We start from the raw sequence: 19437 nt of genomic DNA, 5'->3' as shown, positions 1-19437 counted from the left end.
ACACACAGAGGTCTCTTTCCTGTCTGAGAGGCTGTGGTCATGTGAGAAGTCAGGAGGAAGAAAACAAAGGTTCTGTCATATAAAGTGAAGAGTGTGTATGTTGTCACAAGGATTTGGAATCATTTTCCAGTTCAGTTACTTCTTTACTATGTGACACTTAGCTTACTTATGTCTCGGTTTTCTCATCTACAAAATGGTAAAACGGCATCTGTCTGATGGGTTTTGTGATGATTAAGTGAGAATGACGCATGTGAAATGCTGATGACAGTGTTCCGGTACAGTTATTACAATGAAACAGAAAAGTGATTCCTTTATTAATTTCCTGTGGCATATGCATTGAGCAATCCCTGTGCCCTGAGGCTCTGAGGTGAGCATTAGGGAAATGGATGCTAAGGAACCAAGGTCCTTCCTTGGTGAGCTTGCCACTCTATTTGCTCTAGCAGTTAGGTGTCAAGCTACTATTTTTAGCATGTTCACTTACCAGAAATTAATTTGGATTTTTGTACACTACCTATCGCAAAGTTGAAAAATAACTTTTGGGAGCTAAGAAAAAATGAGTAGGTTGAAGGTAGAAGTAAATATATGTTGATGGAGTTTGAACATCTGTCCCACATACAAAATTCTTTTCTGAAGCATAAATTTATAGCTTCTCGGTCTTTTGGCTAAGATCAGGTGAGGTATCTGAAGCATAACTTTTACCTGTTAAAAACCACACAAATTTCATCAAGATGACAATGATGTTTTAAGTGGTCGCTAGTATGGGTCTCTTATTTACTAGGATGAAAGCTTAAACATATGTACAGGGGAACCTATGAAGCAATATTCATTCTTTGGACACATTTTGAGGAAGAACAGGTGAGTGAAGCATTTTGTTCACATTTCATTGTTTCTCTCGTAATGATTTAATAAAGCAGGAAAGGGAAATGCCACCCAAACTCATCTTTTCAGTTACCAGATCTTATTTCTGCTCTCTTATGGCTGGATTTGATCATAACAGCGCAGGCTTGCTAAAGGAGTTCCTAGCCCATGGAGAAAGGTGTGTTCTGGATTGCAGGATTTTGAACATCCTGGTGTCTGTTGCTTAGCAGCACACCGAGGTGTCTGCATGTTCTTAGAAGTTCCTAATGACAAATGGAGATTTCAGCTCTTGCTGAAATCAGATGTTTCAAAAACCAATTAAGGCACAAATGAAAACTTTTACTCTGTATGTATGACCAAATACATGTATACATGTATTTGTATATTATGTATACATACGTATTATAAAGCCTTTGCTCTCCCTTTTTCTTCATAAAACTATGCTATCTTATAGTATTCATAATTATGTCTTCATTTTCTTCCACCTGGTAAATAAGCTTTCTGAAGGCAGGGAATTTGACTTTTCTTTACTGCTATATCTTCTGTGTCTAGAACAACAACTGGTTCTATTATGGTACTCCGTAACTCGTTCTATGGAAAACATTGACCACATTGATACACGATGGAATGGTATTGAGTAGATATAACATCACATGTAATCCCACAAGAAGGTAATAGGAATAGACTTGTCAACTTTTGAGAAATTAATAGTTTCTTAAAAATTTATAATTTCTTATAAGAACTCCTGAATTAAAGAAGTGCTAGAGTGATATTAAGAATTTTCAGTACTCTATCTCTATTATTAAATGTTGTCCCCAGTAATGAAATCCTGAGGACAGTACTAAACTTAGCAGTTGGAGTGTGTCAGCAAAGACAGAAGCTGGGATAGAACTAAGTTGCTTTTCTTAAGAAAGGGAGAGTAGGGTGGGCGTGTTGGAGAGAGGAAAGAGGTAAATATCTGAACTGGGAAGGAATGGATCCACAAAAAAGTGAGCCTTAACAGGAGAAAAAGAAATAGAAAAAGGAGAGAGGTTAAGAGGCCTAGAGATTGAAAAGGGAAACTGAGGACAAGAGATGCTACTAATGCTGTTTTTCCAGGAAATGCTGTAGACCAACTCCCAGTTTCCTATATGATTTCATTCGTATCTGCATTGCCCATTTGAAATTTTGTGAAGTTAGAGTTTTAGAGCTTAAAAGAAATCATTACACATTTTTCAAAGAGAAATAGGTATTTAGTTTTTCCCCCATCTTCACTAAATAAACTCTGAGGAAACTCAGATGACTGTCAGTGTGAGATGTGCAGAGAAACCATGTGTTTTGGATGTCCATGTTTTTCTGGCTGCCCTGGTACAGAGGTTCCAACATTTCAAAAGATGGGTGGAAGGGGAGAACCCAGACTTACTTGGAAGGTAGTTTGCCTAGTCAGCTGACTTTCTGTTCAGTTGAAAACTTTGGATTGGCAACATCTGTTCAAATTATTTTAGCCAGGTAAATTGAAGCCTTGTGGTTAGGAATAAATGCTGCAATAATTTAGTGGCATTTTCTTCTATATTGCACATGTGCCTGCTTTTCTTAACTAGTTTATAGAGATTTATGAGAAAATATGTTCATGTTCTGCATGCTGCAAGAAAATTTTGAACTTAACTTGTAAAATGCTGATTTCCTTCCCTGAACATGCCATCTCTCTAAATCTTTACTGATAGCCTGCTAGGATTTGAAATATTGATGAGTTTGAACCCATTCATCTGCTAATTCACTGGCCTTTCAATAGAAGGTATTTTTATCTTTGTTGAGAGTTTTAGGCAGCAGAAATCACCTACAGAAATGCCATAATATATAGGTATTCTTTTACTCTCATAGAACTCAGGATTCATTCTGTAAAATTAATATTTCAGTTATTCATAGCTTATTCTAATACAGTAGTGAAAGGTCATTTTTAAGTAAGCTGCCAAGAAAGTCTGTAATTTAAAAGTATATCCTTTTTGCAAACCCAAGTCTTACTATAAATAGCTATAATACAAAAAGGTATAATAATTCTGATAATCAGTGTTTGCTTAGTTCCTGTGCAGACACTCAAGTGCTACTGAACTCCCTGGCATATAAGCAGATCCAGTAAAGCTACCGATATCTTAGCTGTTTGAGCTATGAGAAATGTTCATCAGTATGTTTGCAAAGTCTGCTCTTGATCAGACTTGGTAGCTAGCTCACCATTGAGCATTTTCCCTGACTCCCCATTTTCCAAACTGACTTCTGCTTCCCATGTTGCAGCTGACTCAGGTGGTTTTGTCCTCCTTTCTCAGTTCCCACAGCATTTTGAATCTGATTGCTGTCCTTAAGGAGTGTCATCACACTTTCAGGACTTAACAGCTGGTCTCATGCAATCTCATTTTGAGGAGGAAGGCACTGGACAGATCAGGTCGTTGATCCTGGGTTGATATCATGACAGTGGCAGCACTGGAAGGTAAACTGTATTTTTTCTGACTCAGCCCTGTGCTCCTTTCTCTGCAGGAGGCAGCCCTTCACCTTCTGCACCACAGTGCAACTATTCACCCATGTCTCTTGCTGAACAGACTAGATCTGGAGGCTTATTTTAAATTTAAATGTTAACATTTTATTAATGCTTCAGATTCAGAAAATTTATACTTTTGAGTCCAGCTTGCAAAAATACTATGTTTATAAAATTATCCTTGTTAATTACTTTTATTTTTATAAATGTATATTCATGGTATAAAGAGATTCCATTGTGATATTTCTATAAATTCCATTATTGATTATAGTAATGTACTATAATCAAATTCACCCCTCCATTATTCTTCATTATTCACCCTCCCCAATTTTTAAAACAATTTTAACAGACTTCTTTCTGTTTTCATATATGCATATGAAGTATAGCAGTTATATTCACCATTCTTCACCCTCTCCATTTACCCTCCCCTCCATTTCCCCCCAATAGTCCCCTCATTTTATACATTATTCTTTCTCTTTCTTTCTTTTTTTTTTTTTAGGTCTCGATTGCCATATGAGAGACCATGTGATAGTTGTCTTTCTTAGTCTGGCATATTTCATTTAACATGATGATTTCTGGCTCCATCCATTTTCCTGCAAACGACATAATTTCATTCTTCTTTACAGCTGAATGATACTATCTTGTGTATATGTACCACATTTTCTTTATCCATTCATCTAGTTGATGGAGATTCATTCCTAGTTTGACTATTGTGAAGAATGCTGCTATAAACATGGGCATGAAGCTAAATCTGATAATTCCTTCGAATATAAGTCCAAGAGTGGTCTAGCAGGTTCATATGGCAGTTCTCTTTTTTAGCTTCCTGAGCAACCTCTTACTAATTTACATAGTGGCTACATTAATTTACATTCTGACCAATAGTGGTCAAGGGTCCCTTTTCTTCCACATTCCTGCTAGTATTTCCTGTTGTTTGTTTTCTTGATGATTGCCGTTCTGAGCAGGGTGAGATGGGATCTCAGTGTTGTTTTGATATGCATTTCCTTTATGACTAAGGATGTTGATAATTTTTTATGTATTTGTTGGCCATCTGTACCTCTTTTGAGAACTGTTTGTCCAATTCCTTTTCCCATATATTAATTGGGTTGTTTGTTCTTTCAGTGTTTAATTTTTTTTGAGCCTTTTATACATTCTGAATATTAGTCCTTTATCCAATGAAGAGCTGGCAAGGATTTTCTCCCACTCTTTAACTGTGCAGAAGTTTTTTTTTCCTCACAGAATTTTTGCCTTTGCTGGCCTCAGACTGCAGTCCTCCTGATTTCAACCTCCCAAGTAGTTAGGTTAGAGAAGTGAACCACCAGCACCCAGTTTCAACTGAGCTTTTTATTTGACTTATTGAACTCTTCCTTTCTAGAATTTGTTTGGTTTTTCTCAGATTTCTATGTCTTTATTGAATTCCTATTTTATGTTCTGTATTATGTTCTTTATTTCATTCAGTTCTTTTTTTTTTTGCATTTTCTTGGAAATCATTCAGGCATTTATTCATGTCCTCTTTAATTTCATTGATCATTCTCCTAATCATTTTTTAAAATTCTTTGTCTGATATGTCATCTATTGCACTATCATTAGTGTTTACTACTGTAGAGTTATTGGGTTTTAGAGGAGTCACATTGCCTTGTGTTTGCATATTCTTTATGTTTTTGCATTGGGATCTGCTCATCTGAGGCAAGTCATTGGTTTTGTCCTGCAATTGGAATACAACTTATCTAGTCATTTTCTTGGCCAATTTTAGCTTTCCAGAGGACAGTGAACTTCAACAGGACAAACACTGTGCTTTAGCTCTGTTTTGTTTCTCATTTATCACATTGTTTAACACAGTATAAAGCAGTTCAAAGACATGGAATCAGGTCCCACTCAGCCATCTGGTTGCGGGCAACTGCTCAGGAGTGGATGTCCTTAAGTATGACTAAGAATTATAAGCATGCCCATATGCCTCAAAGCTCTATGTTAACCAAGAACTGCTATGAATGTTTATTTTAAAAGTCCCTCAAAACATTTCACAAGCAGATAGTGCCTGTTCCTTTCTATTTAAGCTTTAGGATAATGTGAATTATACCACATTTATACAATGCTGATGATTTTATTGCTGATGTATATTTATGGCATATGTATATACCACATTTCTACAATGCTGATGTATATTTACGGCATAAGTACTTTATGCACAGGGTAGCATCAATACAGAAGAATGAACTTTTCATTTCTTTCTTTTTATTCTATAGAAATAACTTACTTCTTTTTTCCTATTCATTCTGTTTTCCTACTGTAAATACTAATGATCTCTTTATGGAAGGAAACACTGAGAATGCAGCTCTGTGAGTCTTTTCTGCTGTCATGCACTATACCATTGTTTGAGCATTCTAAGAAAAATTCAGAAATGGTACTTAAGAAGGCAGTTTTGCTCTCAGCATCTTAAGGACATCTTAAGGACAGCCTATTAAGGGAAATTGTTAGAGACCATTTCAGCAAGCAAAGCTACTTTTCAACTGGAGTCTGCATATACCTGCCTCTGCCACTGGACTCAACTCTGCACGAACTGACTCTGCCTTTTCATCACCTTTACCCTATAGCTCTGGTTATTGTTGACCATCAGTTCTCACTCTGTCCCATGGGCAACTATTGTACTCAGGGTCATGAGAGCCATCAAATGCCTCAGTTTATCTCTGTCTTTTACAATAGCTGCTGCACAGGTCCTAGTTTATTTATATATTCTGTAAATACTATTTCATCATATATGAAGTAAGTGGAAAGAAGGTGTGTGAAGAAAAAAATGGAAGGAAGAAAAGAAAAGAAAGGCAGGCCTATACTACTCTGTTTCAAAGACAAAACACTTATTAAAAGTGAGTATTTTCTCAGAATTACCTACCACCTGCTATAGTTAATTGAATACAGTGCCACATGTGATTTAGAACTTTTTTTCTAAATTGTTGCTGGGAATTGAAGCCAGGGTCTCACATATTCTAAGCACATGCTCTATCACTGAGCTACATACTCAGCCTATAACATTTTTTTTAATTGAGAAAACTGCTATTTTAGCTCTGAAGGTCCTGATATATAAGAATTTGCAAATTCAATAGTACATAAGTAATAAATACACATGTATATGTATAGCTATTCAGCTGGCTTTTTTTTTTTTTTTGATCAATGAACATAAAAGAGAGTATTAATTACCCTGTTCTGGAAGTTTCAACTTACAAATGAAAATGTAAAGTTAGAATGTTTAATATCTGTGTAAAACAATTGTTTCCTGGTCCTTCTAATGATACATTCAGATATCAGGAATGTTAACTCAAGTCAGTAACAAGACATATGCCTACTATCTCCTGTGCTACTTAACTTTGTACTGAGTTTTTAGGGAGTTAGGTAAAACAAAGATGTGAATTAGGGAGAGGTACAACTATTTGCAGGCATTATATACCTGGAAAACCTGAGGGAATTTGTTGAAAAACTATAAAATAACTTCATAAAGTAGCAATCAAATACAATTAACATCCAGCTATCAGTAGCCTTCACTAGACACAAATAAGTGCATGCTCTCCATTTAGATGAAGTTCAAAACAGGTAAAGTTAGTGCATGTTGTCAGAAATCACCCCTTTCAGTCACTTCCTTCCTCAAAGTGTGTGCTATCATGACTTGATTCATCATCACTTAGGTATGTCTGTTTTCGAGCTTTATGTGAGTGGAACCATATTGTGTGCATTATTTTTTACCTGGCTTCCTGGGCTGTGAAAGAGAATGCAAGGAGGTTCTGTGGTGCTGATAATGTTCATGATCTGGGTGCTGGTTACATAGGTGCATTCAGTTTTTAAAATTCTTTCCTTTTACTTTATCGTTTTTACATTTACTCACATGTGTATACATTGTTTGTGCCATCTTCCCCCACCCCTCCACCTCTGCTTCCAGGCATAACCTGTTCCACCCTCTTCTCTAATTATGTGGAAGAGAAAACATAGGAGATAATAAGAAAGACATATCATTTTCGCTAGTTTGAGATAAAGATAGCTATACAGAGAGATTCCTAGTGTAGGTGCATTCATTTTATGAATATTTATCAAGCTGTACATCATGATTTGTGTACTATTCTGTATGTATAGTTATAGTTCACTAAAATTACTTTTATTGAAGTTTAAAAAGAATGTTTTCTATTTACTTGCTCTGAGTTCTTTTAAAATAAAAGAACAGAATAACACCAGCCTCCATTCTGGTGGCCTATAGAGTTGCAGTCAAATGATCTGTTATTACCATAATAGCCATTTATCAAAAACCTGAATGCTTTTGAATACATCTAATTGTGAGCATTCACAGTACTTTCTGGCACTGTGCAGGAGGCTAGTGTTGCTCTTGTGCAGATTACAAAGCAAGAACCAGAAGAAAGGAAAATGATGGTGCAATGTAACCTTAGAACCCCACTATGTACTTTCTCTTTAAGATCTGCAAAGACTAAAGAATCTTATGACAGTGAACCCAGTAATGAATATGATGCCCTAATTAAGTAATTTATACACTGTGGGTAATTAATTTGTGTAGTTAATAATAAACCTAATAATATATCATCTAAATGATTAGCATAGGGGACTAACCCAGGATCAAAATTCTAGAAAGACCAAGAGGTCAGATTTAAAAATATATCTTAAATGTATTAAGAAATAACCAAGAGAACTGAATAACAGCTCTACAAGAACCAAGAAACATGTAGGCCAAGACAACAAAGAACTAAGGCAGTTTGGAATTTTAGTAATGTTGTCAAGAGGCAAACCAGCTATTTTACCTTGTTATGTACATGCTGCCTATTTCCTAGAGAGAAATAAAATCAAACCAAGACTTCACCAGGGTCATGGGATTTAGATATTAAAATAAAAGCAGATAAAGAATTGGGGTTTTTAATCCTACTGCTGAAGACAGACCTAAACAGAAGCATATGTCGTATGATAATATTTATGTAGTCACAAAGATTTCTGAGCATCTTCATTGTGCTAGGCAATGTCTAGATTCTGGGGATGCAAAGATGAATACAACATATAGTAGAATGTGTCAGCACAGATAACTATAGAAATCTAGACCTTATCAGCTTACCTTGGCATTGTGTCAGCCACAGATCTGTGGACAGTTTCTTTCTTCTCTCAGGTGAATAAAAGGCCAGAGTTTTCCAGTAGAACTGGGAGAGTCAGCATTGGGTTGCTGCACTTATTCCAGGGACTAATGCCTGTCTAGGACATTGAGATGACTCCAAGGCAGCTGGGTTGGATTAGGAAAGTTGCTTTGGACTGTCCTTTCCCAGGTATCTACTGTCTAGATCATCCCTTTGGGTCAGTTCTTACGGGCAAGGTTGCCTAGACACACCTTCCACTTAGGGAAGCACTAAATTGACTTGTTTACAGCTGTACTTTCTAGAAACTAGTTAGTCATTAATGACCAGTCACAAGGAGGGCTAGTAGGCATATATGGCCGAGTGTCTGCAGGGGGCATTATTAAGCTAGTATTTTTAAGTATGTGATACTTGGCTGGGCATTGGGCAAGCACATTTAAACTGGATCTGTACCTTCTCCAAGGAGAATGTGCTAACATCAAAAGCTCGCAGATGCCTAGGGAAAGTATGCAAATGTTGAAGAAGCACACAGCAATGTGTCACTTTCTGTGATGTATAAAGACAAGCTGCCTTTTTTCCAGGAGTCGTGAGCTCAAGTCGTGAGCCAAGTGTTGTGGGAGTTGCGTTTTTAGGGAGTATGAGGTGAAGATGAGTGGTTTCCCCCTCTAATAGTAGCAGAGGAGTGTTGAGGGGGTGTTTTTCTGAGAGTTGGTTGAAGGTAGAAAGGGAGGGGACCTGCCATCCAGATGTGTGATGATGTTCCAGGCACTGGGTATAGCTTCTTAAAGTAAATTTTGCTTCTGGAGTATGCTGGGTAAAAGGGACATTAAGTTAACTTGACTGAGGATTGGTTATCAGAGGTCATCATCCCTCTAACTTCTTGGCCTGGGAATGTGAACAATGGCTAAGTAAACATCGCTATACAGAATTTTATTTAATCTCCAAAACACAGCTATGTGGTAGATAATGGCACCTCCATTTCACAGATGAGTAAACAGAGGCCTAGAGAATTTAAGTAACTTGTTTGGCAAGTTACTTAAATACTGTGTGTTTATGTGCTGCAGATGAATCCACATACACATATATGGTAGAGATTAAAAATGTATGAATAGTTTTTTGAATATTTGATGCCAATCACAGGGTTTTAACTGTGAGGACAACCACAATGACAAATTCTCTCCTGAAGAATTTTCACTGTAACTAGTCCTTGTACAATAAAGAGAAATGAAAAAAATAGGAACAAAAAGACTATTTGGAAAGCAGCATTTAAGAAACCTGAAGGAATTCAGGCTATTCTGGGACAAGGCTGTCAAAGAGAACTCCTTGGAGGAGTGAGTGTGGAGCCAGGTTTGTAGTCAGAAGTGATAGGAGATAAATATTTGAAAGAAGTGTAGACAGATAAAGAGTGTCCAGTGAAGTGTGTTGAGTAGGAGCAATGGTGTAGCTGATATCTCTGTGTATGACTCCACTGGAAGAGCTTAAGGGAAGTACTTATAATAAAAACAATGAAAAACTCATCACTGAATTGCATGAGAATAAAATTGGAAAACATTTATGAACTCTGTGAAAGTGATTAATATGGAACAATGAGACAAGGATCAAGTTTGAGCAGTCTTTTTTCTGCAAGACCTACTTCCTGGCAACGTGATTGACACTCATGTTGATTCACTGTAAATGGATAATGATAGTGATGGGGAATGTGTAATGTAAGAGCAAAGTAAGGATTCTTGATATAGAAGAGGCAAACTGAAAGGAAAACTTAATCTAAAACTGAAAGTGCTAAATCATTATCTTAGTAAAATGTGGATGTTCTTTGGGGAGAAACAGAAAGTATTTATCACTTGGGGTCCGGTTGCAGAGTACAGAATCCACACATCTTATTTTATTTTCATTTTTATTAGCATATATTCATTTTACAGAAGAATTCATTGTGACAATTCTGAATAGCCTCACATTGGTTAGATTGCCCCCACCATCTCCCTCCACCCCACACAACCCCTTGCCTACCCCACTTAAAGCAATTGCAGGTTTCATTGTTCTATTTCGTATATATATCTATATATGTATATATATATATGCATATGTATGTATATATGCATATATACGAAGCCCATCAATCATATTCTCTCACCTTCATCTCCTCTATTCACCTGCCCTCCCCACACACTGTACTTATTTTATACTTCTGTCTTTCATTTTTAATTCCAAAGTCAATGTTCAAAGGATTTCTTGAAGTAACCCTGCTGTGAGTATGCTTTAGTTTGTCCAATTTGACCCCTTCCTTTACTCTTCCTTACCTTTTCCCTTCCAACCCCTCATTATTCAACAGCTTTTAGTACTTGTCGTTATGTCCTCTACCTGCACAGATGTAATATATTTTGATACTATTCACTCTCTATCATTCTCTTTCCTTCCCCCCCTCCAGTTCCATAGAGTAGTTCCACTATTACAAACATGTGCTATACATGTTTGTATATGATAACCACGTATCCATTTTAAACAAGAAATTTACAACAAGGCCAGGCTAACTGTTCTCAGACTCATGGAGCGGCTGAAGTAGGAGGCTTTAAACTAAAGTTACAGGAGCAAATCTCAAGACTGCTCTCTAGAATTGGCATTCCTGCCACATGTAATAGTTGAACAGGGGGATGCATTGTGATAGTTGCATATGTGCTTACAACATGTCTTAGTTAGATTTGCCCCCTCCATCATCTCCCACCCACACATACCCACACCTTCTTAGAACAATTTGCACCTTGTTTTTTGACACCATGAAGTTAGGGACAAGAGACTGGGAGCTCAGCCACAGAAAGCTGAGCTGACTGCAGCAAGAGCAGAAGTGGCTGCTGTGTCACAAATCTCCTTGGAAGTATCCAGCTGACCAAACCAAAGTCATATTCAGCCCTCTTGCCCTGAGGTCACCTTGATGGTCCAGGCAGGAATGTCACAGATTGGGAATCCACACTTTTGCCATGCAGTGGAAAATGGGGAAGCAATGCTGCCCGCAGTTATGTATCCGCAAGGAAGAGATGGTTGGTATTCTGTGTGACAACAAGTATTTGATTTTGTTTGATTAGTAATATTAGGCATTTTATTTTCAAAGATTTAAATTCAATTATTTGTGAAGGGAAAGCAACAACTTAGAGAGTTGAGTAGCATTTTGAATTCAACAAGAGAAAAAGGAATGAACTAAAACTAGACTAAGCCAGCAAAATAGTAAAGAGGAGAAAAAAATAAAGTCAACTAAATTGGAAATATAAAAGCAGAAAAAAAGTTTTAAAAAATCAAATACAACATTATTACATTAAAATGTATAAGTATTAAATGCACATATGGAGACAAAGAGAGAGAGAGAGAGAGACTGTTAGAATAAAAATCAGAATGGACATCTACCAGAAAATCAATCCATTCTTCCTTCCTTCCTTCCTTCCTTCCTTCCTTCCTTCCTTCCTTCCTTCCTTCCTTTCTTCTTTCTTTGTACTGGGGATTGAACTCAGGGCCAAACACAAAGTAGTTGGGATTGCAAATATGTTCCACCATGCCAGGATGCCAAGAAAGAAGTACTTTAACACTTTTCAGAGTTAGAAGAGTGAAAGGATAGGCAGAAAATACACAAGCCAAAGAAAGAAAACCCCAATGAGCTACATTTATACTGGAAAAAAGGTTTAAAATAGTAAAAAGAGGCATAATTTGTGAAGTCATAAGCTTATGTGCTCAAATAGCATAACAGCTATAAATACATAATCAAAATCTATCATAATTATAAGAAGAACTGGTGATTAATTCCATTTTATAGTGTATATTTTAATGAATAAATATTAGGTAAATACAGAGAAGCTTGGATGATTCAATTGACAATGAACTTACTAGGTCTATATTATAGAACTTTATATAGAGTTTTATGTTTTCTCTAGCTCCCTTAGGACCATGAAACATTTAGGAAAATTAGTCAGTACTTGGTCCAAATAACAGCTTAAAATATTTAAAAAAAAAGAAAGAAATAAAAAGAAACTTTTCTAGACCACGTTCTTTAATTATTGCCAACAAAACTAGAAATAAATATTAAAATATAACCAAAAAATTTTAACAACTTGAAAATTAAGGAAGGGAATACACTTGGGCCAAAGATAGAAACAAATTTAAATTCTGAACTATCTAGAAAACAATAAACAAGAAAGTACTCCAGACTCTATGAGAAACTGAAAACAGCTTAGGTTAATACTTAAGCTAGGGAAAAAGCAAACCACAATAAAAGACGAATTCAAAATGATGGAAGCAGAGACTGATGAAATAGAAAAATAGCAACGACAAAAATAGTAGAAAGGATAAATAACTTCAAAAGTTAATTTTCTGGAAAGACACAAACCCCTTGCAGACTGATTTCCAGAAAAAAAAAATAAAACTTAGAAATGATAAAAGAAATATATGTCAAATATAGGAGAAGTTTTTTAAGCCCGGGACTAAATACCATGTATAACTTTTTTGAAACTAAATTTTAAACCTACCATTAGGGATCTGCAAGTGTTTTCTATAAACACTAGAGAGTAAATATTTTAGGCTTTTCTGGCTATACTGCCTCTGTGACACTACTCTAACTCTTGTCATGATAGCACACGAGGAGTCATCGACATTATAAGAACAAATGGGCATGGTTTGTGTGAACACATATTATTTTGGAAAGTAGACAGTAGGCTGTATTTTGCCAGAAGGACTTAGCTTACCCATGAACTTATGGCAAAATGTAAACTTATCAAAATTGATCCAAGAAGAATTTAAAACTTTAGTAGATGAATTAATAAATGTATATAGTGGAGTTCCATGTAAAGCCCCAATGAAGATATTTTAGCATTGGATTAAGTGGTCTCAGAATGACTAAAGAAGAACAAATTGTGAGAATAAACAAAACATTGTGGAGAAATGTAACTGGGAGGTATAGCCCTGTAGGCTATTCATTTGTACCTTAAAGTCACTTTATCAAAACAGCCTGGCATTGCCACCATAGATAAGTACTACAGAACAGAGTCCCTGGTTCTTAGAATTTGCTGGAATTTAGTGTATGCAATTCAGTGGGAAATAGGCTTTATTTAATAACTGCTATTTGAAAAAAGTTTGATTTTTACTGTGTGCCTTATAAAATTAATTTTAAATGGATAAAAATCTGAACTATAGAAATAATGCAAAAAAAGAAAAATTAGATGACAATGTGTAATGTAATCATTGGCTAGATTGTTTCAACCAAAGGGGGAGGGAATGAAGGTGTAGGAGGAAAAGAAATAGGCATTTTATTCTATATAAAAATTTTAAATACCTACATGACAAAAAATTAATTCAGTAACAATAGACTGGAGGAAGAATTCATCACATTTAGTAGTTAATTGGGTAATATCAGTAAAATATGAAGAATCAATAATTTAATATGCCAATGGGAGAACAGGCAAATAGCTAGAATGGGCAGTTTACAGAAGAGCAAATATACTTTTCCAATAAAATATGAGATGATCCTTAAATTAACTATACTAAGGAAATGCAGATTTAAGTAGCAATATGATATGTTATATATCTTTGGCAAAAAATTTAAAATATGATAACTCCAATTGCTGCAAAGACAGAGAAAGAGTACTTTCAAGTATTGCTGGTAGAAGTGTAAATTACAGTCTTTTAAGAAAGTAATTGGGTAGCATCTATTAAAATTTAAATTCTTCTCTTGGAACTTTCCAGAACTACAACTACCTTACATAGTGATATAGGCACAAAGATTATTCATTGAAGCACTGATTATAGTAAGCATACCATCCTCAGAAAAAAAAAGCTAAATGAAGAAAAAAATCCATCAAAAGGGCAATGTTTGAATACATGCAGTATTTGTTTACCATGAAATAGTCAGCAGTCATTTAAAAGAATGAGTTATAGCTGCAACATTTGGCATATTTATTCAATAAGAATTGTTAAGTAAGAATAGCAAGATGGAGAGGGTGTATTGAAATATGATACCATTTTTGTTAAACTGACAAAAGTGTGCCTCTGTGTATAATGATACACTGTGTGTGTACCTATTGAATAAGACTGTTCCATAGTTACAAAGTATACTGGGCACTCCACAAAAGCCTTCACAGTTGGTTAAGTTTGGAACAAGTAACCATACCCGCAAAAAAAAAAAAAAAAAAAAAAAAAAGCTATGATTCAAGTGGAGGCTTTACAGTGCTTCTCTCTGTTGAGATAACCTCATCATGAACTTGTCATCCAAGTAGAATTGCACATTTTCAACCTTCAGTGCACCTGTCTTTTTCCTGTCATGCTGATTCTTCCTCCCACAGCTGTGTCCTGAGTATGGCTAAAAGTGGCCTCACTCATCCTGGGACTCCTACCCCTACCTTGTTGGAAAAGAATTATATTGATAGTGGGTAAAAACATAAGTACTATATTAAATAACAGAATTAAATATCCTTCTTAAAAGCATTTTGGAATAAAAAATATCTTGTGTTGTATTAGCATGTGTATACATATGAGTACGTGTGTATAATGACTATAATGAAACAAAATTTCAAGAAAAATTACTTGCCCTTACTATTTTCATTCCTTGTAATTTCAACTCTATTTTATGCCACTTCATTTATTAAAAAAATACTGGTCACAGCCCACTGGGTTGAATCCATAAGCCACTAATCAGGTCAGTAACCTGTATTCAAAAAAGCTAGTGCATCAAAGGACTCCTAACAAAACTGCTTGCATGGCATTCCATGGTCAGAAGATTTCCACTTGGCTGGCCAGACAGTCACTCATTGAAATCAAATCATAAGGGAGGCCTGTGTCACTTCCTTTCATATATAGCAATAAGATAAGATTATATGGAAGACATTCTGATTATATATTTCTTAAGATAGTTTTAGTCTACTTTAGGCAAAAGCATTGCAATATTTTTAGAGAACTAGCTTAAACTAGAATGTGAGTGGGTGCTTTGGGTAATGATTTTTCTCTACCAGTTGGGACTGTCATGAGAAGGGAGGTCACCTTGGTATAAATAGAAGACATCTCAGTTGATTTCACTTCTGCCCTAGGCTTTCTTGGATTACCTTTCTCATTCAGACTTTAAAAACATGCTTAAGTTAGAAAAAGAAAATTTTCTACATTGAACTAAACAGTTATGTATATAATTTTATGACAATTACCCCACTGGGCAAACTGCTCAATTAATTCCTTGGAGCAGTAGAACTCAGTTGTACATTCTGTCCCAGGTACAAGATTCATGTAGGTCATAAGCACAGAGGTGATTGAAAAATAGGAACTTAAAGTGAAAGTATTTGAAAACCTGATTCACACTTTGACTCAAAAGAAAATGATGTATATTATATTTAACTGGATTGGGAGCAAAGCATTTCAAACAGCAAGTGAAAAATGGACTCTGCTGATGGCATCCTTTATGGTCTGCCTAATTTAAGAAACATTTTTAGATGCTTGCTTGAAAAGAAAGGCTTATATCCTGCCACTAATTCTATTTTATTAATCTAACTTATTTTTTCCTGATGATCAACATCAGTGCCTTTGATTTCATGGGTGTTATCCAAAGATAATTCATCACATGGAGAACTGGCAGAGAGACTTGGCCGCCTCTCTCTGCTTGGTACTTTTCCACAAGCCTACTTTCACCAACCTCATTGTTATTTCCTTTTCACTCTGAAGTAGTTCCAAATCTGATATTGTAGCAACTTGGTCTTATTTCCTGAGTACATGAGTATTTGAAGCAAAATTTATTATTTTGCTTTTAAATGTATTTAATATGCACCACACAGAGAACAATAGTACCTTAAGAGATGACAAAAAAGTAAATAACAAAAAGGGTATAATAAGATGTAGGAAAGCAAATTATAGGTCCTAATATTGACATTCCCACTTTCCTTCCTTTAATAGAATTCTCCAGCAGCGTTGAAGTATTGGGACCAGAATATATCAAAGAGAACTTTTCTGCTCATAAGACATTTGCCACTTCCATCTTTAGCTGAAGACAATTAACCTCAAAATAACTGAAAGTACCAGACTGGAAATAGTTTCTGTGAACTATATCGGTCATAATTTGAACTATTTCTGCCAGCTGTGTCTTTATGAGTGGCGGGCATTAATATGCCCTTCTTGGTTTGTAGGACCATCCAAATACAAGACAGGTGAAGCCAACTATTGTCCCTGGTTTTTTGTTTTCTATAGTTTATTTTCTTTCTGCAAAACAGCAGAAAGAAGGTTGCATGTGGGAGTCACTGAAACAAATTGATGTGGGAAAACCAATGAGACTTAGAAGCATCACTGCTATATCAGCATGTTTGAGTATTTCAGGAGGCACTCAGCATATCATTCATTCTCTTTTGCTAGACCAAGGAAACAACATGAAACCATCCAGGCTTGTCTCCACTCCATGTTTTCACTACAATGATGTGTATTGTGTCGTTTGGAATGTTAGTTTGATTTTGGAATGTTAGTTTGATTTTAAATTCAAACCATACATGTTCTCTTAAACCAAAATTTTCTTTGTTGACCTTGAATTTTGCTTTGGTGGTGGCAACTTTTCTTTTTCTTTTCTTTTCTTTTTTCTTTTTTTTTTTTTTTTTGTAGTAGTAGGGATCAAATCCAGGGTCTCATGCATGAGCTTTCCATCTGAGCTATGTCCCTAGCCTCTCCTCTCTTCTCTTCCCCTTTCCTCCCTTCCTTCGCCCCCCCTTCCCTCCCCTCCCCTCCCCTTCCCCTGTCTCTTTCCCTCTCTTTTAGAAGGGTCTTGCTAAATTGCCTGGGATGGCCTTGATCTCCAGATCCGCCTGCCTCCACCTCCTGAGTAGCTGAGATTACAGGCATGTAACTATAATCAAATTACACCTGGCTCAAGTTACATTAAAAAAATCTCACTGGTATTCTTAGAGTTACTTCCTCCTGAATGATTTGCAGAAAAACAAATTGTCCTTTTGTACTTGATTCTCATCTGTTGTCTGCCTGCTTGATGTGTTTCATAAGCATAGGTGATATTTTCCTTTTCTAAATGGAGAGATGCTAACTATCCTCTTTCAAGTTCTATCAAAATATGGATTTAATTTCTTTCCCTTAATTTCAAAAGGAAATGTTGAAGAGGTACTATTATTTTTTTTTGTGAGACTGGGGTTTGAACAAAGAGGTGCTATGTATAAAGAGATATAATTTATAAACTTTTGGGGTTTGAACAAAGAGGTGCCATGTATAAAGAGATACAATGTATAAACTTTATACTATGTTACCTTGCCATGTAGACCTGAACTCACCTTTCTGAGCTCCTGAGGAAAAAAAAATACTTGTCAAATTCCAAACACCAACCAAATACTTGGCCTGAATCTGCACTCACCCACGTGCATACCTCTGGTCTTCATATAATTTGTTACTAAAGCCAGGCCTGCATCTAGTGACAGTTGGATCTTTCTTGAAAGATTTTTTTTTTTTTGGAGGTACTGGGGTTTGAACTCAGGGATCTGAACTTGCTAGGCAGTCTTCCGCTTATGCCACACTTCCAGTCCTCTTGAAAGATTTTATTAGCATCAGTGTCCTCTGTGGCATGTATTTAATTATAAGGGTGCTGATCAGACTCTTCAGCTCTGCTTGGTTGGTTGTTTATAATAATCATTGCCAACATCTAGTCAATATTTTATATATGTTATACATTAAATATAAATATATAAACATGTTATAAACAACGATTTATATAATTGAATTTCATTTAATCTTCTAAATAACTATTTGGATAGTTAAAATGATTTCCTCTAAGTGGTCAGGGTCATTCAGCTAGTGTTGCGAAGATTAGGTCAAACTCTGTCCAGCTCCAAAGGCCATATTAAAATGCACTGACTCTCCACCTGAGGGGTGGGGATTACAGCTAACACCTGACCCCAGTGTAGTACATTAGAAGAATTTAGAGACTTTTTTCAAACTGCTAATGCTGTATTTCCCTTCCCCATCCCTCCTTCTCTCCCTATTCTGATATGCTTTCCTGGGTGGGGTGGAATAGGGGAAGTGACTATCCTTGCCATTGAAGGTCATTGCCATTCATCCCCAGTCACTGTTCCTGATGGGTGTGCCGTAGCCCTTACAAGTACCATAATAGAAAAATAGCTGAGAACCAGTGGGTTGAAGGATGGCTGAAAATTTCCCAAGCTATTCTTCTGTGACTTCCTGCCTAAGGAGCCCCCTCTGTGGCAGTCCAGCTTTAAGTGCCTACATAGCTACAGAGTGCTAAGGAAGGGAAGAGAACAGCCTATCTGTATATATAGGTATGTAAGACATAGCATATAAAATATGAAAACATGTATATGGAAAATGAGTATATACATGAAAACATACATAAAACACATGTACATGAAAATATATGTATTCATTAAAATATATTTTTTAAATGTAAGAGTCTAGATATAGCTATCCCTTGGTCCCAGTTAACCACCAGTGTTAGTGAGGAGGCAGGCTGTGGTGCATTCTTTATGCAGCACATCTTCATTGAGCAGCTGCTGGATGCCTTGCAGAGGGAGCAGGGAGTTGGTGGGGTTGAAGGCCTTGTCTAGGCTTTCAAAGAGTACAACCCAATGGGTTTTTTGTTTTTCCTGAGGGTAATGCTGATAGTTCAATTTATAAATCAGTTCTCTTAGAGAATTGTGTGAAAAATTCTTTTGAAAAGAAAGAAACAACTGATAATACCAGGCCCATGCTGTTTAGTCTCTAATAGCAAAGCAATCTGGGGTCATCCATGGAGCTCAAGTTTTCATACTCAATTATAGGATTAATATTGTGTGTCTTTTATAACCAATTAGAAACAGAAACTGACATCAGGGAGGATCTGGAAGAAGCCCTGACATTCTCAGCATTTTTGACTTTTTTGTTTAAGGGTGAAAAGAAAGACTGTTTAAAACTCAACAGAGAGCTGGGCAAGGTAGCGCACCAGGAATCTTTAGGAAGCTGAGGTTCACTTAAGCCTAT

At 36.1% G+C, this 19437-nt stretch overlaps 1 protein-coding gene and 1 long non-coding RNA gene across 9 annotated transcripts in view; one reads left to right on the top strand and one right to left on the bottom strand.

Moving 5' to 3' along the window:
* Window positions 1–8803, bottom strand: part of LOC141423645 (uncharacterized) — a 155488-nt gene extending 146685 nt beyond the window's left edge. The window contains exon 1 of one of the 2 annotated variants that reach the window (XR_012448492.1): window positions 8457–8803. This is a non-coding gene — a long non-coding RNA (uncharacterized lncRNA). The remainder of the gene's footprint in view (window positions 1–8456) is intronic. The other variant, XR_012448489.1, reaches the window with a different exon arrangement.
* Tpd52l1 (TPD52 like 1) overlaps window positions 1–19437 on the top strand; it is a 103690-nt gene that overhangs the window by 15155 nt on the left and 69098 nt on the right. For 3 of the 7 annotated variants that reach the window (XM_074075272.1, XM_074075276.1, XM_074075270.1), the window contains exon 1: window positions 3295–3319. The exons of 1 other annotated variant lie outside the window; for it this stretch is intronic. In XM_074075272.1, coding sequence (XP_073931373.1) covers window positions 3298–3319 — 22 coding nt within the window. In that variant the 5' untranslated portion in view covers window positions 3295–3297. Of the gene's footprint in view, window positions 1–832; window positions 856–3294; window positions 3320–19437 lie in introns of those variants that run through there. 3 more of the 7 variants (XM_074075278.1, XM_074075277.1, XM_074075275.1) reach the window with 2 other exon arrangements.

This window comes from Castor canadensis, chromosome 1, assembly GCF_047511655.1.
Source record: "Castor canadensis chromosome 1, mCasCan1.hap1v2, whole genome shotgun sequence".
In the NCBI taxonomy this organism is placed as follows: Eukaryota; Metazoa; Chordata; class Mammalia; order Rodentia; family Castoridae; genus Castor; species Castor canadensis.
The sequence above is the reverse complement of the archived record's forward strand: the minus strand, read 5'-3'. Positions and strand labels throughout refer to the sequence as shown.